The following is a 25,578-nucleotide window of genomic DNA, read 5'->3' as shown; positions in this document are numbered from 1 at the left end:
TGATGAAATGAGATGAGATGAGAATTTTGTGTTTTGTTTGAGGTCCCAAACCTGCCCTTAGTCACTCAAACAAGGGAAATGCTTTTTCAACATAAGGTGGTCACCATGGTCTCCACCGATTGAATTTTTTTATTTTTATTTTTTAACTTAATTGTTAAGTAAGAACTTTAAAATGAATTTCTGATTTTTATTTTTTTTTAAAATATTTAATGAATTTTAAAAAAATGTTTGAAAAAGAAATATAAAAATAAAGACTATTTTTTCATCTATTTGGTGACTGTTTCGGTGGCCTCCCTACGTGAGAGTAGCACCACTTCTCAAATAATAAAAATTATAGATATAAGTCTCACATCTCTACGTACTATTTAAAAATATATAATTTTATTATTTTAATCTCTTATTTTATATTAAATTAAAATTTAAAATATGAGAATAAAAAAAAAATTATATATTTTTGTACAGAGTATGGAGCTCTTGTAGCACGTACAGCTCCTCAAACAGTCCACTCCCTGCATACTAAACTCTTTATTTCTCCCCTCTGTCTCACTAAAAAAATCTTGAGTCTCCTCTCTCGGACGTTCGCAGTCCGAGAACGTCTAGATCGTTGTTGATGCATTTTGGCTGTCGGGGCTACTCCATCTACGTACATAAATGGAAAATTTGAGTACGTCCGGTTAAAATTCTACGCAAATATTGGGAAAATATCATTTCTCAATTTTCTAAAACTCAAACCAAAGCCGAGTTTCTATATCGATACAGAAATCCTAATACAGTAACCAGAGGAACATATTGAGTACGAAGAAACATCTCACCGGTGGTGGCCAAGAGTAACTTCCGGAATCTAACAATGCTGAAAAGGTGATCGATGCATAGAAAGATGTTATTCTTCGAATGTTTTCGGAGGGCAAGGCTAGCTGATGAGAAAAAAAACATAGAAAGGAGAGTATATAATAACCATGAAGAACGAAAATTTTCAGAGAATGATCTTAAATAACTAAATAATCATCAGTAACTTTTTCGTTGTTGGAAGTTGGGCTTCAGAGAGAGGAGACCCAAGGATTTTGGTTAGGTGAGAGAGAGGGGAGAGGCTACTCCATGGAACAATGACTTGTCAGCCGCTTATTGGTGGGTGCAAAGATCTTTACACCGCAACCAGTTTGAAGTTAATCTCTTTTATATATATATATATATATATATATATATATATCTTTTCTTAAATTTAAAAAAATAAAAATAAATATAATGTATGAAGATAATAAAAAATTTGTTATTATTATTATTATTGTATTGGCAATTGTTTCGTGTCTTAGCAATTAGCCATGTATACCAACTGAGTTTTAAATTAAATACCGTGTCGTACTAGCCAATACGATTGATATTTACCGTGTCGGGATAGTGACCGGTACAAGAAATGTATGTGTTTCTTACTGGGTCAATTACCGGTGCGTTTCGGTCAATACTGACCGGTTTCGATGTACCGGTCGAAATTAGTGGATTTTTATATTTTTAGTATACTTTCGTAATTTTCACTCCAATTCTCACATCTGAAAACTATTTTCTTAATTTTTTTTAATTTCATTTTCTCGAAAGCTGGAAATCAAATCTCTACTCCTCTTTTTGTGATGAAGATGAGTGATTATTTTTTTAATAGTTGGATTGAGAACTTAGAAGTATTATTGAGTTTTATAAATATATGTTTTAACTTTTTAAGACTTGTAATGATGCTATTTTAAAATATTATTTATACATATATAATTAATTTATCTATATATAAATTATCACAAAACGATACCGGTATCGAAATATTTTATCAATACCTTATCCAAAACGGTCACCGAAACATGAGTATTCAAAACTTTGATATATATTGCAATTATTGCAAGCAATTTTAATATACATCAACTTTCTGTAGCAACTGTATTTTACTAATGAAGTCATTTTTTAAAAAAAAGAAAAAGAAAAAGGAAGCAATTGATGAGCCCTTTCCAGTTCTGGAGGAGGTGGTGTTTTGTGTAACTAAACGTAATTGGGCTGCTTCTTTATCGGATCAACAAACACAACATAATAATATCAAAATGCATGGGTCAGTTTTCAAGCTGAAATTGGTATTTCTTCTGTCTTATGGGCTAAATGTTCTTTGAATATGATAAAAGTGCATTAAATACCGTCCCGTATTGATACCTTAATTTTTGGGTGACTCGTGGAGTCGGGCTTGATAACAATTTCAAGGAACTCAACTCTAAATATAATCTTGACTAATCTTTTGAGAGTATTAAGTCCTAAGGCGAATATATAGCAAGCATCTTATATATTATGTTTATCATGGGACACTGGATTTTAACATGGCTGCACTGGTTTGAGGGAAAAAGATCATCCTAATTGGTTCATTTAATAATATCCCTGTTGATGCTAACTTTAACCTTACATGTATATTGACAAATTAAGATCGATGGTGATGTACGTAGTAACACTTTTTGATGAAAATTATCTGTACGTGGTGAGGCAGCGGCGCCTCCTGAAAGTCTTGATGAGGATCTGTTAACTCATATGTTCGATGATCTATTAGAAATTCAATTAGTTGTCTTCAAGTCCAGCATTTATATATGTTCGAATATCAAAACCGTTGTTGCTGATCAGTTTTTAATTAAATCTGTGCCGTACAACAGCTTCGTGAAGCACTTCAATCACATGAAGATTCTCAATAAAATTAACATGGAATATAAATCGTAGATCCTTATTTATTGAAAAATCACATTGGGATATATGAGATAAGAAAAATGTCATGATATATAATTAATTACAAAATTAAATATCTTGAATTGGATAAGGATAATTTCATGAATATTTGAGATTTGAGAGCTTCTGAGTGTAAAAGTTATGTGCTTAGGCCGGGTGGAGTTGTTGCTGTCATGAAAAGAATCATTGGATTGGAGCCTTTTTGTGGAAAAGCAAAGATTGGGAAGAAAATGATGTATGTTTTTTTTTAAGTTAGTGTGTTTCTAGCAAGTTTTAGCCTACTTCTGACTGTAAAGAGTTTTAAAAAAGTAAAAACCACAGAAAAATAATTTGTCGTTTTCGTATTTGGATCTTCTTTTGCAAAAAAGAAAGAAGTACTTAACCCAGCATAAAGCTTTCGAGGCTAAAGAAAAAGAAGAGAGAAAAATAGAAAAGGATATTCGGACTTAGCTCTCTTAATTTCGAAGGTATAATCAAATCAACCTATATGTTGTTCTTTTATATATCCTATGTCTGCCTTCTAATCGCTAAGAATCCAGACGATTATTTAACTTTTCTTTTATTTGTTTTCAGGGCTAGCTAGAGCGTGTTGGGCGTTGCGAGGAATTAAATATTTCTGCTTTGCAGCTCACTTGGACGCTGTTTCTGAGCAATGGAGACGGAGGCGTTCAAGGTGCGATTTTTACAAGTTTTTGTTCTGTTTTAAGATTAGTTTTGCATTTGGTTACTGACAGCATGCAGGTTGGGAAAAATGAGAGGGTTAATTTGTTGTGTTATAAAAAATTTCGATCGGCATCTTATTAGTGCTAGTACTTCATGTGGCTCTACAGATTAAATTTGGAGATACTCTCAAGCGTATGAAAGTAGATTATAATTACTACGGATTTTCGGAACTTACCATGACTGATTTGAGGAAAAATATCCATCGTATGTTTGATATCCCTGCTGATGCTGACTTTATCTTGACATATTTTGACGAAGATGGTGATGTGGTAACACTTACGGATGAGGATGATCTGTCTAATGTGGTTACACAGTGCATGAAAGTAGTGAAGATCAATGTGCAACTGAGCAACAACAAATTAGGTGCTGAATCCTATGCTCAATCTGGTGGAAGCAGCATTTCTACCCAACGTCTTACTTCTCTTCAAACCCGGCATCCATATCCGAAGATCGAAACAGGTGTTGTTGCTAAGGTTTCAAAATCTGTGCTGCAACAGCTCCGGGAAGCACTTGACCTGCTACATGAAGCACTTTCAAAGATTTCGGAGGAATAGTTTCTAAAGCTATCTCTGATCCAGTTCTTGTTGAGCTTGTTGATTTCATATCAAGCGTGCTGTAATTAAGTTAATGCACTATATATATCGTAGAAACTTGGTGTTTGTAATTGCATGATTTACTTTTTCTCAAGGGCAACTTGAGTCTTGATCGCAGTGTGCTTCTAAAATATAGAAAGATATGCATGATGAAATATTTGTGTGAAGTAATATTGTATTGTATTGTATTTTAGATAATCGGGTGATTTTATGCTATTGTGTTTTAGTTTTCAGAACCGATTAACAATATTCATGGTGACTTATATATGTACTCTAATTTCATACAAGAATTGTTATTTATTAATTAGTACTTAAAATAATCTTTATCTTATGATGTGGTATTAACTCTATCATTGAGAATATTGTTAAAAACTGATGTCACTATTGTCACATAAGGAGGAAAAAAGAGGTTATTTTTTATTATGCTAACAATTCTTATTGGGTACATACGTGCTGTGCTTGAGAACATGTTTTTGTAACACCCATTCCCGTAGCCTAGAGAATATGTCAGACAAGAGACTCGCACAATTAATAAAGAAAAATGCTACTTAGCCTACTCTATTTGTCCCTTCATTTTCACGCTTTATGTATTTTAGTTTTTTTTCTTTTCTTAATATATAAGTTAAGGAAGTGATTATTAGTATATTGATTTTTTTTTATATTTTTTAAAATTGTTTTAAAATGATAAAAAAAAATATAAATAAAAAAATTGAAGAAAAATAAAATGAAAATTTTAAACTAGCAGTACGGTTGAGCGGTGTACTTTGAGCAGCAGAGTAGCACCACTCATTAATAAAACATTTCCTTAATTCATAAAAACAACATTTAAATAAGCCAAGTCTTAAAAAATGAAATATAATCAGATCGAGTTTCAATCCAATCAAACTAATTTTATTGGACATATAGCCTGCATTAATACCAGTCTTGTCTAAGTGTGGCTTGCCTACTCCTTTTGATAGTTTTTCTCACTTGATTGGTTAAAAACATAAAATGAAAATAAGATGAGTTAAAAAATTTAATAAGAAACACATCATACCGTAAACATAATAAACATAATAATTTCTTTACAAATGCATGCTTAATACTTACTAAAATCTGAAATGCTCATAAAGCGTGACATTCTACATACTCTATGAATGACATATAAAATTCACTTTCACTTATCTCATTGATCAATACACATTAACCCTTGTGAAAGGTTGTGTACCAGTCCCACTACCTATGTCCACAAGGAAAATCGTTAAGCTGATCATACATATCTATGGTGAACCGTGTTTAAACCTATGGATTTGAATTTCACCCATAATCTCATTTGTAACATGCATCTCTATGGCCATCTTAATGCTTGATCATTCTTAATCTTGACTCATCTTATGCTTATCATAAGAGAACTTTCATGACATATAACACATGAAATGCACTACATATATAACATGGCTAACATAAAATAATGAAACTATAAAATGACATGGCATAATGAATGGCATGCAAGACATAACTAATTATTATGTCCTACATATTTAACATTGGTACATAAAAATGGCCTTCCAAGGAAATGACTATACCTACTATAATAATTTAAGAGACTAGTTTATAATATTTCAAAGTGTACGATCATGCTACTTATTTCGCAGTGCTAATTCAAAAATTTAATTGTGTAACTCGTCACCCATACAAAATGATTAGTTTATAATGAGATAAAATAAATTTCATGATAATTATATAAGCAATGCTAAATATTGTTCTAGGGTGCATAGGCCCTATACACTCCCCTTGAAAAATAGTTCGGTCAACTATTAAAAAGTAAAATCTTCATGTGATATCAGATTTACCCTTTTTATTTTTTATTTTTACGGAGAGTAAAAATCATTTCCCTAAAAGTTATAAGCATATGATTGAGTTATAGCAGTAGGGAAGAGAATCATTGGAGCCTAATTTCTTTTTCTTTGTTTTAGATAATTATTTGAGCCTTTCTTCAGCGTGATTTTAGGGAAAGAATCACTGCATTGAATCCTTTCTAGTGGAAATGCCAAGATTGTGAAGATGACCATCAAGATTTTAAAGGCCCGCTCGACATAAGATTAATGTTTGGAAGTTGAGATCATTTCATTTCATTTCATCTCATCACATTTCAATATCTAAACACTACTCAAACATACATTTTTTAATTTCTTATTTTTAACTTTTTATCTAATCATTACTTAATCATTTCAATTTTTCAAACTTCTAAATAAAACACAAAAACCAATTCAATATTTTCAAATCCCAAAATAAAAATAATATTAAAACATATATTATAACAATATTTGAACTTTAGAATGTTTTTATTGAACTTTTTCTCTCCCAATTCCTAAAACCCCATAAAACATTATAACTCAAATCATTTTAGTAATATTCACAAGTCGTTTTACTACTATTTACAGATTTCTTAAGGGTGGGCAAAACTTCCGCCCACTCTCACTCCACTTGATGCCCGCTCCAATTCTACTCCAACAGAAGCGAAATTGTCGGAATTTGAAGTTGGAATCAGAGTTTTTCCAAAAATTTCTGTCGAAGCCGATGTTTGCTTTGACCTACCGGTAAAGTTATCGGTAAAGTTATCGGTAAAGTTAACCGATTGTGTAATTGCAATTGTCAGTACAATACATTTTTTTTTTATGTAAATCTTTTTAACACTTTTAAATATTTTTAAAAAATAAAAAAATTTATAACATCATTAAAAAAATACTTCATTAATCACAAAGTATAAAAAATAAAAAATAAAAAAAACAAGCTAGAGCTCCTAGCAGGAAGACTAATATTCCTTTTTATTTCGTGATTAAGAAAATGTTTCTTAATGATGTTGTATTTTTTAATTTTTTAAAAATATTAAAAGTGTTAAAAATATCTATGTAAAAAAAGAATAGCCTAGTCGGAGCTCCCAATAATGGCTCTAGTATTATCCATAAAGAAATGATAAAGAAATGGAGAGAACAATGGATTCGTTTGGTTTGCAACTTTGCATTGGGCTAAACAAGAACTGACGAAATCGGCCCGCAACAGAGGAGCACGGAATCAGAAGACACCGGTAGAGAACAGTTCGGCCAACGAAAGAAATTCCTTAAAACTAATGTCAGCCGGTTTGATTCCAGTTTGAACAAGCCCATTGTATAAATATATATACATATATTTATATATATATATAGTAGTTAAAACGATGTCGTTCAAGTTTAAGTGAAATGACGTCGTTTTCGACCTAAAGTAAACAAAAAAATACAAGTGAAACGATGTCCGTTATTTTATACATAACATATTAAAAACAAATATGAGTGAAACGACACCATTTAATTTTAAACCAAATGACGTCGTTTTGATTTGAGCTCTTCTTCTTCCCCTCCCCTCTTTTTCTCCGATTTCTCAATTTCTCTAATTCTCTCTCTCTCTCCTCTACTCTCTCAGATGAACCTCACCGCTAGGGTGACCGAGAACAGCCAAAGTCAATATGTCCAGTATTTCTTCCCCCCATCGGCTAGTATGGTTGGGTGTTCCATGCAAATCCCCTCCGGCATCGGTTTTGGTCAAAAACCGCGCCAATAGGGTTAGTTTTCACCTCTAGTTTGCAAAATGGTCTCATTTCATCTCATCTTATTCCATCCCAACATCCAAACATCACAAATATTTCTCAATTTTAAATTTTAAATTAAATTTTTTTTTATCTAATCATTACATAATACTTACAACTTTTTTAAACTTCCAAACAAAATATAAAAAACAATTCAACTTTTTCCAATCTCAAAACAAAAATTATATTAAAAAATTATATTGTAAAAATATTTTAACTTTATAATATTTTTATTTAATTTTTTCTCCCATTTTTCAAATCTCCATAAAACATCTTAACTTAAATCATTTCATTACTATTCATAAATCAATTCACTACTATTCACAAATTTATCATCTCATAATATCATCTTAACTTAACGTCCAAATGAGGACTCACCTACTTCATGTGTTTATTTAGCTCCTATATTCACTAATTTTTAGGGAATGCTTGAGAAATTTGATGAGATGAAAAATATGTGAATAATAATGAATTGTTTTGAGTTAAGATGTTTAATTGGATTTTGTTAAATGAGAGAAAAAAAACATGAATAAAAATATTTTAAAATTAAAATATTGTTAAAATATAATTTTTTAATATAATGTTTTTTTAAAATTTGAAAAAATAGTATTATTTTTTATGTTTTGTTGGAATTTTTGGAAAGATATAATGATTAGATGAAAAAATTGAATATTTGAAATTAAAAAGTATTTATGTTTTAGTAATATTTGGTAAGAGAATTATGAGAAATTTGTGAACGAGATGATGAGATTAGTTTTTCAAATAACCCCTTAATCTTGTATCCAGCAGGTCTTGGCGATACTGAGGTAATTTTAGATGATTTGAGTTGATATGTAAATAGTAGTATTTGTGGGTGTTATTGAGATGTGTTTAGGCTACGTTTGGATATTGAGATGAGTTAAGTTGAATTGTGAATAATAGTATTTTGTAGATCTTTACTTTTTTAGATTGAGATGAGTTTAATTTTTTAGGTTAAAATGTATGAAATATGTTAAAATGCGTTTAACTTTTTTATGGGAAGTTAAAAAAGAATAATGGGTCTCATCATTATTGGTTTGAGATGAGTTGAGTTGGGTTCATCTTCCAAACATAGCTATGTAAATAGATTGAAATGTGTGTTTGAATGTATGAAGTATATTGAAATGGATTTAACTTTTTAAAAAAAGTTGAAAAAATAAGAAATTCCATCCATAATTGATTTGAAATGAATTGATCAAGTCATCTTGACATCCTCCTTAAGGTGCAACGATTACAATTTTGGATTAACATTACGAGGCAAGTAGCACCATCGTAGACTTAATTCAAAATATCGTATACTAGTATATTAAATTAGTAGGTAAAGCCATTAATTTCTTGAAAGCCCTTTTTATATGCCAAGGTGTGATGTTAAATATGTAGAGCATGATAAATAGTTATGTAGTGTATTTCATTCATTATGCCATGCATGTCATATTATAGTTTTATTATTTTATGTTAGCTATGTTATTTACGTTGAAACATGCATGCTGATCATACTTCATATTAGAAAAATTCTCATATAATAAGCATTAAGATGATTATAGAGATGCATGATACCAAAGAAATTATAAATGAATGTTAAAAGTCACAACACTACAAGAAAAATGACCTTTTGCAGCGCTCAAAATCGTCGCAAATACCTTTCAGAATCGCTACATTTGATCATTTGTGGCGATTTATAAATCGCTGCAGGTTCGCCACAATCCTAAAGCCATTTTTGATCAATTGTGGTGATTGGAAAGAATCGTTAGAAAATCTATTATTTCCGGCGATTTTAGTCTGTCGGAAATGTTCAAAAAATTGGACAGAAAAGGCCTTCCGACTTGCCTTTAAAATCGCTGCAAGAAACTATTTACGGCGACATCCATCGCCACAAAAACTTAATAAATCGCCGCAAATAATGAATTATTTTCGCAACGATTTAAAAGTATCGCCATTAGGAATTATTTCCGGCGGGTAAGTTTCGCCGCAAAAAGGTTATTGTGGCGATTTAATGCCGCCACAAATAAGTTTCTGCTATAAAAAATTATTTCCGGCGATCAAAACTCGCCGGAAAAGATGTTTCACAAAATAAAAAAAAATGCACAAAACAGTATAAATATGCAGTCTACACATGTAATTACCTAAGACTGATCCCAAACAGATATTTGGCATTACTGTAATGTGAAATGGCTTGTCAAAAGGAGAACAAAAGGATATAATAAAAATAATAATAATCTATCCTGCAGATGAGGGACAATTAAAACTGAGAAATTAAAAAAATGAAACTGAGATGAGGGATAACCAAGGGCATCTCTGCACCTGCTACTCTGCAAAGTTAGAAGCATTATAGTTAGCATCAGTTAATCATCCTCATCAGCACGGTCGATCTCAGACTTCAATCAAGGAGATTTATGTGAAATCCGCCCACAGAGACGCCAATAAGCTCTCCAGAATGAAAGAGAGATTTCTCAAATATCCAGATATCACGGACAAGGACCTGAATGACATAAGTATTGGAGAGTGTCGGGAATGGATACTAAATATGTCAAAAAAGGAAACGTGACATAATAAGTGAAAAGTGGCATTACATCTGACACTATGAACAGAATATTCGAACTGTTTTCAGTTTAAACTATCATTTAACTGTTATGATACTCTGTTAATATTACTAACTGTTCCAAAGGTTTAAATAAATAGAAAATGATGAATTTATTCATTTTATAATGTTCTAACAAGTGTTAATACATGTGTACAAGGGTTGCCTGCAATGGATCAATTGACCATCTATTAATGCTTTGTAATGATTACAAATTGTACTGCGATAAAAAAAATTTGTAGTTATCACTGCTCAAATTAATGTATGTTAGACACAGCGTGTCTGAGCCCAGGATGCTTAGCCACTCTACAAACTACAAGAGAGCTAAAATGAGGGATTGATACATAAATTTGGCAGGACCACTTTATTAATATTACCTCATTTGATTTATCTCCAGCTACGACAGCACCTCCTGAATCATAGGCTTCAAACTTCTGTAGGAACACACACGTAACTGAGAATTTTACATAGTTCTTGATAGATCAACATATATCAATAATCTAGGAAAAATATATGTGGATGGTGAAACCAAACCACAGATTGTGTAAAACTCGGTTGCACCATTACGTATGATTTACCTCTTGTGGGAATATTGTCAGACAAAGTATATATTATGTCATAACACAAAACAACAGCATAGATATAGCACCATTAAGTTCTATGGAATAGCAAGTGATTAGACTTATCATACACCAAACCGATTTGTATGCCTCATATTTTACACTTTAGTCACCCCAAACTCACATATCAACACCTGCTTTGCCAACAACAAATGGTCACAAACTTGCACAAAACTGTCAAAACCAGAACGAATGTGTTTCTCACATAGGAATGCTTAGGGGAGAAGTGGTTGAGGCAAGGAAATCCGTTTCCCATATTGAAACGAATTTGGCATCTGTTGCAGCATTTCTTCAAGTGAAGGTTTTGGTCACTAACATGCCTGAATTCATGCAAGTGAAGGGAAGTAGTGACACACTGACATGAGGCATGGAGGAGTTTGATCCCCTCATAAAAAGCTCCTATTTGGGTCGTTTTGGAGGTCTGTGTTATGTCATGTGACATAATGAATTACAAGGCTATCTAGCTAGTCGATCAAGTTCATTAAATAATTATTCAGAAGTAGAAGCCTCATTCTCAAAAAGCTCGTTTTGGCAGTAACTTCACATTTCATAAGAGTCCTGAATATTATACCTGATATTTAACATCATACTTAACAGGGTCCTTGAAGAAATACTGAAACTGCAGTGCACAAAAAAAAAAATGGTATTAGCAGAGTGCTTATTACGGATATAGCACGTATCGTAGCTAGAAGCAAATGGGCAAAGAATAAAATAACAAAACAGAAAATATTCATGGTTGAACCGTAATATCGACAGTAAGGAGTGCACCTAATTACAATTGTTAGTTAATTAATTAAAATGAATATATAATTTTTAATTTTATATAAACGATAAGTCCTAATTTCATTTTCAACTGGAGTAAGTGATGAAGTTCCAATGAATATTAATATAACATGCAATCATATAAATTCATCATGGAATGAAGGCGAATTTTGGAAATAGGAAAAAAATGATTAATATTGGAAATAGGAAAAAAATGATTTACCAGCTACAGAGATCTGAGTTATGTCAATAGAGGCAACACAAATCCATTTGGCAGCTTCTGCTCCAAAAGCAACTGGAAGTGACTGCCCGAACGACATTATTAAGTTTATGAAAGCATCTTCTAAGATGGTCAATTCTAAATTGTTGCCAACATAGCAATAATTCGTATTACCAAAGGGTAAGAGACAATGGAGAACTGGAGGTACCTGAAGTCCTAGTGCTCTGTCTCCTTCGATACTTTTGAAATCATTGACAATGGCAACACCCAATTGAAATGTGATGTAGCCAAATTTGTGGAAGAATGCATTCCTCCACCCATCCAGTTTAATCAAACTCCAATGTCAAGTGATGCAAATAAAAGAGAAGATTCCTACACTCATCCAGGTTGGCACAAATTTTATAAATAACTTTTGCAAAGTAGCAGTCAAATTCAAAGTTAATTCACAAAAACCTAACATAAATTATAATAGACAGCAGTTTAGACATGAATATTCCCTGTGCATTTGTGGAAGAATGCATTCCTCCACCCATCCAATTTAATCAAACTCCAATGTTAAGTGATGCAAATAAAAGAGAAGATTTTCTAAGGATTGTCTTGGTAAGTTATAACCAATCAGTAGTCATTAATGTTCATTCAATACCCCTTCATCCATTACCAACTGGGATCAACTGGGATCAACTGGAATCAGATGTTCATTCCTTTCTTCACCATAAACGTAGTCATTGTAACAAGCAGTTAGTAACTTTCCACTAGGTGAACATACTAAGCCTAGGTTCAGTTCTGAATTGTTGATATCAGTCTTTAGATCCATCAATTTATAGATAACTGCAGACTAAAAAGGAGTTGCCATATGCTTAAAGACGCATTCCCGCTCATAAATGAACTTACTTCTGAGAGCCAGCAGCCTGGTATTTGTGAACTGGTAATGCATTTATATCTTCATCATTCATCGAAGGAGTTGTGGAAGTATTATCAGAGTCCAGTGCTCTGAGAGTATCATAATCTGAACCAAAATGAACAGAACTTTTCATCCACAGAAAAAATCACATATTGAAATTCAACCTAAACTGGAACACAAACATAGCCTTGCTATGTGCATGTGGACCATCAATTTCCAAGAGGTGACCCCGTTATAAAAATCTAACAAATACATTTCAACAAAAATGAAAATACTTAGGTCATCAAACTCGTGGTCAAGAAGTGCAAGCTGGAGTCTTAGTCCTTGTAATCGTCCTCATATATGTTACCTATAATATTTAAACTAAAAGCTACTTGCAAAAGTAATACTACTCTAACATATTATATATAGAACATTAATATATATTAATTGCACATGAATTTCTTCTTAGACTTGAAAGAAACAAAATAATAAATATTAATACATGTAAATTAATAGTATATGCATGGTTGATTGGTTCGAGTGATAGGACCACATGCAAATTGTAGACAAAGAAAGAAAAACAAAAAATAGTTTAAGATATATACTATATAGTATAGGAACAATTTAATAATTAATAGGCAAATTGCAAGCTGACCAGAAAAAATTTTGTGAATACCAAAAGGACCAACTTCTTTTTCATTACTAAGAAGATGACTCAGGTCTAATACCAAAAAAGAATAGTGCAAACGAAAAATGTAAGAGTAATGTCTTATGAACAATTAAGAGATTCAGATTAATACATGGTTCAAAACAAGATATGCACATCTCATCTAAGCCAGAGAACAAATAAAAGGTGTGTGCGCGCACGTGCACGTGCTCACGTTATAAATATAAGCCAATCACCAATTCTAATCAAATGAGATTGTATTTAGAAGAAAATCCATGCTAATTTAGTGCTTATGAATCAACTGAGAAAATCCCTATGAAAATAGCAATCTATTTCCTTCTAGAGCGCAATAAAATTAAGTAACCTCTAAATTACTAAGAAAATGATCAATTCAGTACTGAATTGATATCTTTTCTCCTGTTTCTATCTAATAGGCATGGTACTCACAAAACACCAGACTATGAACAAGCACAATGATATCTTTTCTCCTGTTTTTTGGGTACACACGTTCTAGGCTATGCTTCAAATTTTCACGCAATGATCCAGGCTCGTTGAATATTGTAAAGTACCAAAAGCTAAAACTTGACAAGCTCACGTTTAGTGTGGAGAAATTAAACCAAGATAGGTTTAAGAAAGCATACCCTATCTCCCTGCTCACTGTGCTCAGCAAAATCAAGATTCCATTCGCTAATCCTCTGATTGCAGCATATCCTCCAGTGGCGAAGGCCCTAAGAAGGTTCAGAGTCGCCGCGGATTGGCAATAAGCCCTTATCAATCTCTAGGGGTCCGGAATCCTTGATTTCTCATTAAAAGCATCTCCATTTATGTTGTCTCCTTTGTAACTCGGCAGTTTCACACCATCCCTCTCCTCAAATGGAGCCGATCTGCTTGGTCGAGGGCTCTGCAGCATGGACAGCCGAGATGCAAGTGATCAGGGGCTTGGCGTCGTACGCTTTGGCGGAAGTGGGAACCAGAGAGTAAGTGGGTTGGTGATGGGGGTGAGAAGGAGGGGGTGGCCGTCGAGGTGAGTTCGCGGTGGCCTGCTGGGGCCGTTGGCGACGGGCTGTGTGCGGCGGAGGGTTGAGGGAGAAGAGGGACTGCGGAGAGAAAGGGGGAAGGGGGAGAGATGGCTGGAGGGAACGAAATGAGAATTGAAAACCTAACGCGGGGGATTTAATTTAATGAGCTTTTGCGGCGCTTTTGACTCGCCGCTAATAAGTTAAAATGGGAGCATGTATTTTTACAGCGACAATTTTCGCCGCAAATAGTTAATACCGCGGCGATTTTCTTTAATCGACGCAAAATAATACCGCTACAGTTTTATAATTTTATTGTGACGACAAAAATCGCCGCAAAAGATATAAATGTCGCCGCAAAAGCAAATTATATATTTTCCCTCAGTGATTTTTCAATTTCGCAACGAAAATTAAGCAGCGACTTTAAAATCGCCGGAAATAACCTCTATTTGCAGCGAATTTTTTTGTGACGATTTTAAAATCGCTGGAAAAGGCCTGATTTCTTGTAGTGCAAATATAAGCGTGGTCCACCGTAGATATATGTATCTGATAACATTAAAAAGATGAATTTAATAATGAATAACATTTCTTGATGCGCTAGAGCATGTACGTCATGGATATTGTTAATGTGAAAATTAAAGCACACTACATATAGCATAAAATCACCAAATTATCTACAATACAATACATATTCACACACACACACACACACACACATATAAATTCTATTCATCATCCTCACACCACACACCACACATAATTATTTATTTATTTTTCTCTTATATACTAAATGTGTAGTATATGGATGATAAATAGAAGAACTCAATTAGTTTAAGAAGAATAAAATTAAAAAAAATTAAAATAAGTATGGTATGTAGTATGTGAAGATGATGAATAGCGCAAAGCTGAATATATATATAATATATATATATCATCATGGCATGTTGTTCTATATTTTCGCGACACACTGGTTTGTATCTAATGGTCAAAGAAGTGACCACGTGCCTTCACCTATCTTTAGTATTCTGATTCCTTTGTTGTAATCTATCGGTTAGCATATGCCCACGTGTTTGAATCAGAGTAATTAGGGTTGCTGAAGTTGTAGCCGTATAAAAGGCATACGATGGTCACTGTAGCCGTAAGGGAAAAAAAAGAGAACACAGAGAGACAGAGAGAGGCTTCAATAGAGAGGAAGGTTTTCATGAGAGAAACTTGTAAATCTAAAGAGATTGAGAGAGTTAAGGTCATACAGATGACCTAAATCTTGTAATCTGTACATCCTTGTGATTTGAAGCTTGAATAAGACGATCTCTGGCCAGTTTTTCCTGTGGACGTAGATCCGAAAGGATCGAACCACGTTAAATCTTCGTATTCTTGGTATTTTCGTTCAGTTCTTTTATTTCTCAATCTGGTTGTGTTTTTGTTTATGATTTCTTGAATCAATCTTGATACGTTTTGCTGCATTTGGTGTTCTTGCCGAATCACTAATTTTTACAACAAACAACATATAGGTTTGATTTGATTAGACCTTTGAAAGAGAGCTAAGTCTGAATATCCTTTTCTATTTATCTCTCTTCTTTTTCTTTAGCCTCGAGAGCTTTATGTTGGGTTAAGTTCTTTCTTTTTTTTTTTTCTTTTTTTTTTCTGTGGTTTTTACTTTTTTGACACTCTTTACAGTCAAGAACTTGCTAGAAACACACTAACTTTGGCAAAGAAAAAAAAAAACCTCCATAGGCACCAGTACGTTTCGGTCAATACTAGCCGATTTCGGTGTACCGGCCGAAATTAGTGGATTTTGGTATTTTCAATATACTTTCGTAATTTTCACTCCAATTCTCACATCTGAAAACTATTTTCTTAATTTTTTTTAATCCCATTTTCTTGAGAACTGAAAATCAAATCTCTACTCTTCTTTTTGTGATGAAGATGAGTGATTATTTTTTTACTAGTTAGATTGAGAACTTAGAAGTATAATAGTTACATATAAATTATACATATATAATTTATACATAAAATTTCTTGAGAATTTCGAAGTATTATTAAGTTTCAAATCTCTACTCCTCTTTTTATTGATGTTATTTTGAAATATAATTTATACATATATAATTAATTAATTTATATATAGATTATTACGAAACGATATCGATACCGAAATATTTTATTCATGTATCTTAACCATAACGGTCATGTAATATACATCAACTTTCTGAAGCAACTTTATTTTATTAATGAAGTCACTTTAAAAAAAAAAAAAAAATAGCAAGCAATTGAGCACTTTCCAGTACTGGAGGAGGTGGTGTTTAGTAGAACTAAACGTAATTGGGCTGCTTCTTTATCGGATCAACAAACACAATAATAATATCAAAATGCATGGGTCAGTTTTCAAGCTGGAATCGGTATTTCTTTCGTCTTCTGGGCAAATGTTCTTTGGATATGATAAAATTAAATACAGTCCCGTATGGATACCTTAATTTTTGGGTGACTCGTGGAATCGGGCTTGGTAACAATTTCAAGGAACTCAGCTCTAAATATAATCTTGACTAATCTTTTTAGAGTATTAAGTCCTAAGGCGAACATTAAGCAAGCATCTTAGATATGTTTATCATGGGACACTGGATTTTGACATGGCGCGCTGCACTGGTTTGAGGGAAAAGATCATCCTAATTGGTTCATTTTAATATCCCTGTTGATGCTAACTTTACCCTTACATATATATTGACAAATTAAGATCATGGTGATCATGTAGTAACAGTACTTTTTGATGAAAATTATCTGTACGTAGTGAGGCAGCGTCGCCTCCTGAAAGTCTTGATCAGGATCTGTTAACTCATATGTTCGATGATCTATTAGAAATTCAATTAGTTGTCTTCAAGTCCAGCATTTATGTTCGAATATCAAAACCGGTGTTGCTGATCAGTTTTTAATTAAATCTGTGCCGTACAACAGCTTCGTGAAGCACTTCAATCACATGAAGATTCTCAATAAAATGAACATGGAATATAAATCATAGATCCTTATTTATTGAAAAATCACATTGGGATATATGAGATAAGAAAAATGTCATGATAATTAATTACAAAATTAAATATCTTGAATTAGATAAGGATAATTTCATGAATATTTGAGATTTGAGAGCTTCTGAATATAAAAGTTATGGGCTTAGGCCGGGTGGAGTTGTTGCTGTCATGCAAAGAATCATTGGATTGGAGCCTTTTCGGTAGAAAAGCAAAGATTATAAAGAAAATCATGGAGGCTTTTTTTTTAATGTTAGTGTGTTTCCTGCAAGTTTTAGCCTGCTTTTGAGTACTGTAAAGAGTGTCAAAAAAGTAAAAGCCACGGAAAAATGAAAGAACTTAACCCAACAGAATAGCTTTTGAGGCTAAAGAAAAAGAAGAGAGAAAAATAGAAAAGGATATTCGGACTTAGCTCTCTTAATTTCGAAGGTATAATCAAATCAACCTATATGTTGTTCTTTTATATATCCTATGTCTGCCTTCTAATCGCTAAGAATCCAGACGATTATTTAACTTTTCTTTTATTTGTTTTCAGGGCTAGCTAGAGCGTGTTGGGCGTTGCGAGGAATTAAATATTTCTGCTTCGCAGCTCACTTGGACGCTGTTTCTGAGCAATGTCGACGAAGGTGATCAAGGTGCGATTTTTACAAGTTTTTGTTCTGTTTTTAGATTAGTTTTGCATTTGGTTACTGAGAGAAGGTTGGGAAAAATGAGAGGGTTAATTTGTTGTGTTATAAAAAGTCTCGATCGGCATCTTAATGCTACTTCATGTGGCTCTACAGATTAAATTTGGAGATACTCATAGGCGTTTCGAACCACATTTTAATCCCTTCCGTGAACGCACGGAACTTAGCATGACAGATTTGAGGGAAACGATCCATCGTATGTTTAATATCCCTGCTGATGCTGACTTTATCTTGACATATGTTGACGAAGATGGTGATGTGGTAACACTTATTGATGATGATGATCTGTCTACTGCGTTTGGACAGTGCATGAAAGTAGTGAAGATCAATGTGCAACTGAGCAATAACAAATTAGGTGTCGACTCCTATGCTCAATCTGGTGGAAGCAGCATTTCTACCCAACGTCTTACTTCTCTTCAAACCCAGCATCCATATCCGAAGATCGAAACCGGTGTTGTTGCTAAGGTTTCAAAATCTGGGCAGCAACAGCTCCGGGAAGCACTTCTGCTACATGAAGCACTTTCAAAGATTTCGGAGGATATAATTTCTAAAGCAGTCTCTGATCCAGTGCTTGTTGATTTAATATCAAAGACCGCACAGACCTACCTCAATTATCTGGATTCACAAACTCATTCAGGTATGGATTCAACAACGCAGAATGTTGATCATGACGAGGGGGACGAAGGTGGGTGCCAATGAACCGTGCCAGAGTTTGGTTTTACGCTAGCTGACAGAAACAACAAATCAAGTAATGAATATCAAGCTGCGTACGTGCTGTAATAGATCTCACAGTGGGAAGAAGGATTAAGTTCAAGGCCCTTGGCCTTTACCATATGTTATATTACTATTACTATTATAATTAGTTAATGCAATATATATATATAGTAGAAACTTGGTGTTTGTAATTATGTAATGATTTGCTTTTTCTCAAGGGCAACTTGATAGCAGTGTGCCGCGAAAATATAGAACATGCCATGCATGATGATATATATATATATATATATATATATATATAAGTTTTGCTAGTCATCATGATCCCCACAAACTCATACAAGAAAATTGATAGTGTCATCCGTTCGTCAAACTTCACATCTGAGAAATTAAGAAGCCATGCAAGAGAACATTTTAACCCCTTCTTCGCAACCGCCCTATGTCTCGGTTTTATGGTACGTACACTCCAGACCATATGTAAAGAATGCAACATAAACAAGTCATCCAAAGGCCTTTTCATCTCCATTTGCAGTAATCAAAATTAAGTTTCATGATATCAAGATTCAAAGCAAGCAGTTGGGGACACCCGACAATCATCGTCCTCACTTGTTCCAAGGAGAATCCACAAAACATTCAAACTGAAGGTTAAAATAAATTAAAATAAATAAATAAATAAAATAGGGTTCCGGATTTAGAATCCGGATTCATACGGATTCCAGCCCGGGTCTGACCCGGGCTAAACCGGTCTAGGTTCCGGCTTGAATTTGAAATCTCGGTTCCGATCCAGGTATACCTGAATTTCCGGGCGTGAACCCTGATGATCAGTCTTACAATAAATGTTATTCATTATTAAATTCATCTTGACGTTCAGATTCACTTATAATTTCTTCGATGTCATGCATATCCATAATTAACTTAATGCTTATTATCTGAGAATTTTCCTAATATGACGTATGACCAGCATGCATGTTTCAACGTAAATAACATAGCTAGCATAAAATAATAAAACTATAATATGACATGGCATAATGAATGAAATACACTACATAACCATTTATCATGCTCTACATATTTAACATCACGCCTTGTACTACAAGAGATTGTATTTTTTGAGGCAAAAATTTGTCTCAAAAAACACAATTTTCGTCCCAAATTATATTTGGAGACGAAAAAATTTCATCTCAAATTTGTCTCGAAAAGACTGTTTCAAAAAGTTTTGGAAGACAAAAATTAAAATTCATCTCAAAAAATCATTTTTAGAGACGAAATTGGGCGGATCCAATCGAAACCATTCTAACGGATACTTTTTTTTTAGACGAACCGGTTTTGTCTCAATATATTGTTCGAATGGAATATTTCTCCGTCCGAACCGAGATGTCCGTTCGAACGATATGAAATATTCATTCGAACTAATGTCCATATTTGATCATGTTCGAACGAACGGAGTGTTCGAACAGATTTTATCCGTTCGAACTAATAAAATTTTCAAACGACTTGTGTTCGAACAAAAATTATGTCTGTCCGAGCAGAAATTTTATTTTCAGAAATTATATCCGTTCGAATGGGATTTTGCACATAACTATTGTTCGAACAAATAATTTATTGTTCGAACGTCCATATTTCTCTTTTGTTTTTCGAATGTGGCAGTTTTCGTTTGAATGAAATTACAAATAGTAATTTATCGTTCGAACTGGTTATTTACCGTTCTAACTGTATTAATCATACAGATCAGAATTTAATGAAAAATATCATATTAATATTACATAATTTGTAATTCAAACATCAATTGTTCAAATGTTTTTTAACATCATAATAGCAATGAAAGAAAAGATAAATTTGAAGATTATGGTGGTGGCATAGAGTTTTGTGACATCATTGACTGGAATTATTCAAACATTTTTTGGTTATTCAAATGCGTTATCTCTTCTAATCTCGCCTCCAAATCTACTGCTTGATCTAATCGGGTCAGCAACTCTTTTTCTTTGGACCTCAATCGTTCTATCTCAAGTGCTGCTTCCTCCAATTCCTTAGTCTTGTCGTCATTCGATCTAGCTCGAGAATAGGATGATGATGATGAGGATGGTTTTACGCAACGTCCTAAGCCCCTCAAATATCTAGAACGTAATCCAAGAACTTGAGAAATGATCTAAGCATCGTTGACAGATGATGCATCAGATGGATCCGCAACAGTTTCCTTAAGAGATATCATCTTGTCCTACAAAAATAAAAACAATAAAATTAGTATAAGTAACAAAAATATTATGTGACAATGGAATTAATAAACTTAAACTTACATAATTTGTCTCTGCTTTGAGACTAGCCCAAACACCATCACGATTTTTATGTGTTTTAGGATACAATTAAGTCAAATCATAGTCAGATGGACTTTTTTCTTTCTGCAAAAAGAAAATTTATATTAGAACTTGAATTAGAAAAAGTGTATTATATGTTAATATTTTACGGATACTAAAATAACTTACCATTTTGTTAGACAAACGATGGAAAGATTGAAAACCTGCATTATGATTTATCTTTAAATTTGATCTATTTGCTTTGTTCACAATACTCTGTTACTAAAAGAAAAATATTAGTTTATATGTTTAATACATCTGTGATATACTATTAAAAAAATATAGCAGCGATATTACCTGATAAGCAGGATCTTCAAACATATCACAAACTTTCTCCTATTCGTTTGGTGGAATTGCTTGGAATGGATTTTGGCGCGCCTCTATTGTAGTACTGAACTTCTTATAATGTGCATGACATCGACTTTTGTACCTCCGAAATACATTTGACATCAGTTCCACAACCGTTAATCGATCCTCTCTTCAGCCAAAATTAAGCTCAAACTCATCCTTTAAAAAATTATAAACAATTAGTATAAATACAAAATAACTTGAAAATAACATGTTATATACTTAGTTGTTTGAGATATAGCTTATTACCAAACAACGGTTTTTTATGTGGTCTTTCACATCTTGGAGAATTTTAAATCAAGAGGATGTAGCAATTGGTGCATATATGCGAGTAAGTGTACCAACATAAGAAGCAAGCTACGCTGCTGAATCTCCGGAGCCACCGGTGTGATCATCAAAAATATCAACCTTGATTTTACCAACTTTCATTACTTTCTCTATGCAGACACTCCTCGTAGTGCCTCTACATCGGCGCTTGCTTACAGCAGCTATATATACAGTAATTAAAATATAACTTTTTTATTAAATTAATTTCTTTTATAGATATATTACTTAATTTGAGAATAAAATATGATATGTTAATTTAATAAAATACTTTATTCTGGGCCTGTTGATGTTGGCTCACTATTCATGATAGGTGAACTACATGGGAAGTCAGTAATGGATGGGGGATGGCACACGTGTTGCTTTGCGTTTGGGAGACATATCTATTTGAAATTGTAACAAATTATTATTCAAACAAACGTTATCATAACTTTTACATATTAATATTACTTACAAAAATTCATATTTGAAATTCATTCACTATACGTTTTACTGGACCAGTCGACTTCATCCTCACTAGCACTTCAGTTGATTCATCTTTTTTCGATATTTCACCCTCAATTACTTTGGGTTGAACATCGTCTCTACGCAATGAGACCATATCAAATTAGCTTAGATCAACAAATAAATTGATGCCTACTTCATTTTCTTGATATGTTTCTTCGTTTGCTGGACTATCAACTTCTTCATGTGGTTCGTCTGCCTCTGTAATGTAATCATATATATTTCTTAGTACAAACTTCTCCACTACCTGCCATGGGTTTTCGTACTCCGGATCATCTAAATAAAAAACTTGATTCGCTTGGCAAGCGAGAACGAAAGGATCGTTCTCATACCATGTGCGAGATGTATTGACACTTACAAAATAATCATCGTTACGCACTCCCAACCTAGGATTTGAGACATCCCACCAATTACATTTAAACAACCAGACCATATATCCCCCCACGTACTTTAACGCTATGATATTTTCCACAATTCCGTAGAAGTCAATGTTATCATCCCCATGGCTTCATTCGACTACGACCCCACAATTTTGAGTTTTTCTATATCGTTCTCTATCAGTTGTGTGAAATATATATCCACGCACCAAACATCCTGAGTACTGGATGGCCTGCCTGGACGGACCACATGCTAGAGCATACAATTCTGGTGAGATTTCTTCTGAATTTTCACCCTATTTCAATGCAACCTATATCAATAAATATTATTATATAGAAAAAAAAATAGAATTAGTGGTATGACATTCGTATTATAAAATGGGACTTATCAGTAATACCGTATATTTAAACCACGAGGTAAATTCCTCTTCATGCGTCTTTTCTACGTCAGTTACACTATTCGAGCGAAATAGTTGTATATGTTTGTTGTGCATGTTCATGTGAATGTTTAATTTGTATGAAGTTATACTATATTATTATAAATAAACTTAAAGATAACATTGATTTAGATGATCATTACTAACCTCAAGTAGTGATCAATCTCTAAGCAATTATTCAAGACATACCACATAGATCGTAGCCCCTGTATGCACCTATGAGACGCACGGTCTGGGAAAATACAGTAAATGTCGATGAGACTCTCATCTCTCGCCCACCTTCATAATTTCGGTCTGGTCTTGTAAATCTAGTATCAGCCCCACGAAAATACATTGAACAAAAGGTATGCCACTCATTATTAATATATGACTTTGCGATCGAACCTTCTGGATGAGCTTTATTCCACACAGATCGCTTAAGTTTTTCCAAAAAACTACTGAACCGGGCCAACGACTAAAGTCTCACGAGGTAGGTGCACAACCAAATGAACCATTACATCAAAGAATGAAGGCGGGTACAAACTCTCCAATTTGCACAATAATACTGCAATGTCAGCTTCCATTTTTAAAAATACATCAACTTTCAACGTTCTACTACAAATATCTTTGAAAAATTCCCCTAATTCTGTGAAAGTTGTAAGAACATCTCGATTAAGCTTTCCACGCACACCAACTGGCAACAGACGCTGCAGAAATATATGACAGTCGTGACTTTTAAGACCAGTTATCTTCCAATCATGTATTCGAACACATCTTGTCATGTTTGAAGCATAGCCATTGGGTAATTTGATTTTCATAAACCAACCACAAAATTTCTTCCTCTCATCATTTGAAAGTGTATACCATCCGATGGGCATATAAGCTGACGACCCATTATCTTGCAAATGCAACTCCAGTCTTATCCCCAGCTCCTTAAGTCTTTATAAGAGTTAGTTGTATCTTTTGTCTTCCCTTCTATTGACATCAAAGTGCCCAATATATTCTCACACATATTTTTCTCGATATGCATAATATATAAATTATAGCGCAGTGTCAAGGTATACAAGTATGACAATTCAAAGAAAATACTTTTTTTTGTCCAATTCAACTTCACTGCTTGTCGTTTTCTCTTTCGAGCCCTTGTATCTTTCCCAAATATGTTTTCTGAAACTTCCCTCAATTGCGCAATAATATCATTCCTAGACAATTCTGGCGGTGATGCTCTGCGCTCAACCCTTCCATCAAACATCGCTATATTTGAATGACATTTATGATCATGTGGTAAATAACGACGATGACTCATAAAACATAATTTCCTACCATGACTCAACTACTAAGACTATGTATCTTTATTATAAACAGGACAAGCTATTTTACGTTTTGTGCTCCACCCAGACTGATTTTCATATGCTGGAAAATTATTTATTGTCCACATCACAACAACATGTATCTTGAACTCCCCCGACGAGGCCGCATCATATGTACTGACACCCTGATCCCACAACTCTTTCAACTCTGCAATCAGTGGTTGCAGATATACATCTAATTCATTCTCTAGTAACTTTGGCCCTAGTATCAGTAGCAATGTTTTGAATACCATACCAAAAGTCGTACCGGTCAAGGCATTGGAACGAAATATTTCGATACCAGTACCGTTTCGTGTACCGTTTCGAGATAGTCAATATATAAATAAATTATATATATAAATATATATTATAAATTATATTCAATTATATTCTAAAATAATAGTCTATATATGAATAAATTATATATAAATACATATATATATCAATTATAAATAGTCTAGTCTGAATTGGGAGTAAAAAAATAAGCTTGTAGTTTGAAAAAATGAAAAAAATATATGGAAGGCCAAAATATCGGCCGGTACCAGCCGAAATATAAGCCGGTACAGGCCGAAATTGAGGTACTGGCCGGTATTTGAGCTGATACGAAACGTATGGGATACCTGTACCGGCCCAGCGGCCGGTACAGTACGAAATTTAAAACAGTAATCAGTAGAGTCATCATAAAATATGAATTCTTCATACACTTCTAAAATGATAAGTTATAGAGCATTAATATGACAGGCCAAAAATAATTATTGTCTGCAATATTTTTAGTCTATTATTGCAAAGAATATCTACAATTTCTTTTTTAATTATTGTGAAATTAGTTTGCTTAATTTGGTCTGGACTCTGTATTGTGATGATTCTTTATACCGTATGTTTGGAATTAATATTGAAGTCACAGGTGTTTCATGGAAATCATGCCCAAACGTAATACTGTGTCGTGGATTTCTCTTTCAATATCAAATAAATACATGCATTCGTTTTTGTATATATGTATATTCTTCTTTAACTCTCTATTCGAATTGGATGATTTATAATGAGTTTTCTTACTCATCATCTCACACACTATATATAATTTTTA

General features: G+C 33.3%; 2 protein-coding genes across 4 annotated transcripts; both read left to right on the top strand.

The window, feature by feature from the left end:
* Positions 1-3,144: 3,144 nt before the first annotated feature.
* LOC108985869 (protein NBR1 homolog) lies at positions 3,145-4,169 on the top strand. Of its 2 annotated transcripts, XM_018958325.2 has the most exons (3): positions 3,145-3,203; positions 3,310-3,409; positions 3,567-4,169. In XM_018958325.2, exons 2-3 carry the CDS (start codon positions 3,389-3,391, stop codon positions 4,011-4,013), a joined length of 468 nt encoding a protein of 155 aa, XP_018813870.1. In that variant the 5' UTR covers positions 3,145-3,203; positions 3,310-3,388; the 3' UTR covers positions 4,014-4,169. The 2 variants fall into 2 exon arrangements, with proteins under 2 accessions (XP_018813870.1, XP_018813869.1); XM_018958324.2 differs by lacking the exon at positions 3,145-3,203 and having other exon boundaries at positions 3,221-3,409.
* A 13,611-nt stretch (positions 4,170-17,780) lies between these two features.
* On the top strand, positions 17,781-19,146 carry LOC109021765 (protein JOKA2-like). 2 transcript variants are annotated; one of them, XM_019004476.2, is made up of 3 exons: positions 17,781-17,860; positions 17,967-18,066; positions 18,214-19,081. In XM_019004476.2, exons 2-3 carry the CDS (start codon positions 18,046-18,048, stop codon positions 18,814-18,816), a joined length of 624 nt encoding a protein of 207 aa, XP_018860021.1. In that variant the 5' UTR covers positions 17,781-17,860; positions 17,967-18,045; the 3' UTR covers positions 18,817-19,081. The 2 variants fall into 2 exon arrangements, with proteins under 2 accessions (XP_018860021.1, XP_018860020.1); XM_019004475.2 differs by lacking the exon at positions 17,781-17,860 and having other exon boundaries at positions 17,906-18,066; positions 18,214-19,146.
* Positions 19,147-25,578: the final 6,432 nt, after the last annotated feature.

The sequence above is a fragment of the Juglans regia genome, chromosome 2 (genome assembly GCF_001411555.2).
Source record: "Juglans regia cultivar Chandler chromosome 2, Walnut 2.0, whole genome shotgun sequence".
Lineage (NCBI taxonomy): Eukaryota > Viridiplantae > Streptophyta > Magnoliopsida > Fagales > Juglandaceae > Juglans > Juglans regia.
The sequence above is the reverse complement of the archived record's forward strand: the minus strand, read 5'-3'. Positions and strand labels throughout refer to the sequence as shown.

Coding starts and splice junctions, on each gene's coding strand:
- LOC108985869 (XM_018958325.2), top strand. CDS start 3,389: ATGGAGACGGAGGCGTTCAAG. Junction 3,410..3,566: donor TGGAGACGGAGGCGTTCAAG/GTGCGATTTTTA, acceptor GTGGCTCTACAG/ATTAAATTTGGAGATACTCT.
- LOC109021765 (XM_019004475.2), top strand. CDS start 18,046: ATGTCGACGAAGGTGATCAAG. Junction 18,067..18,213: donor TGTCGACGAAGGTGATCAAG/GTGCGATTTTTA, acceptor GTGGCTCTACAG/ATTAAATTTGGAGATACTCA.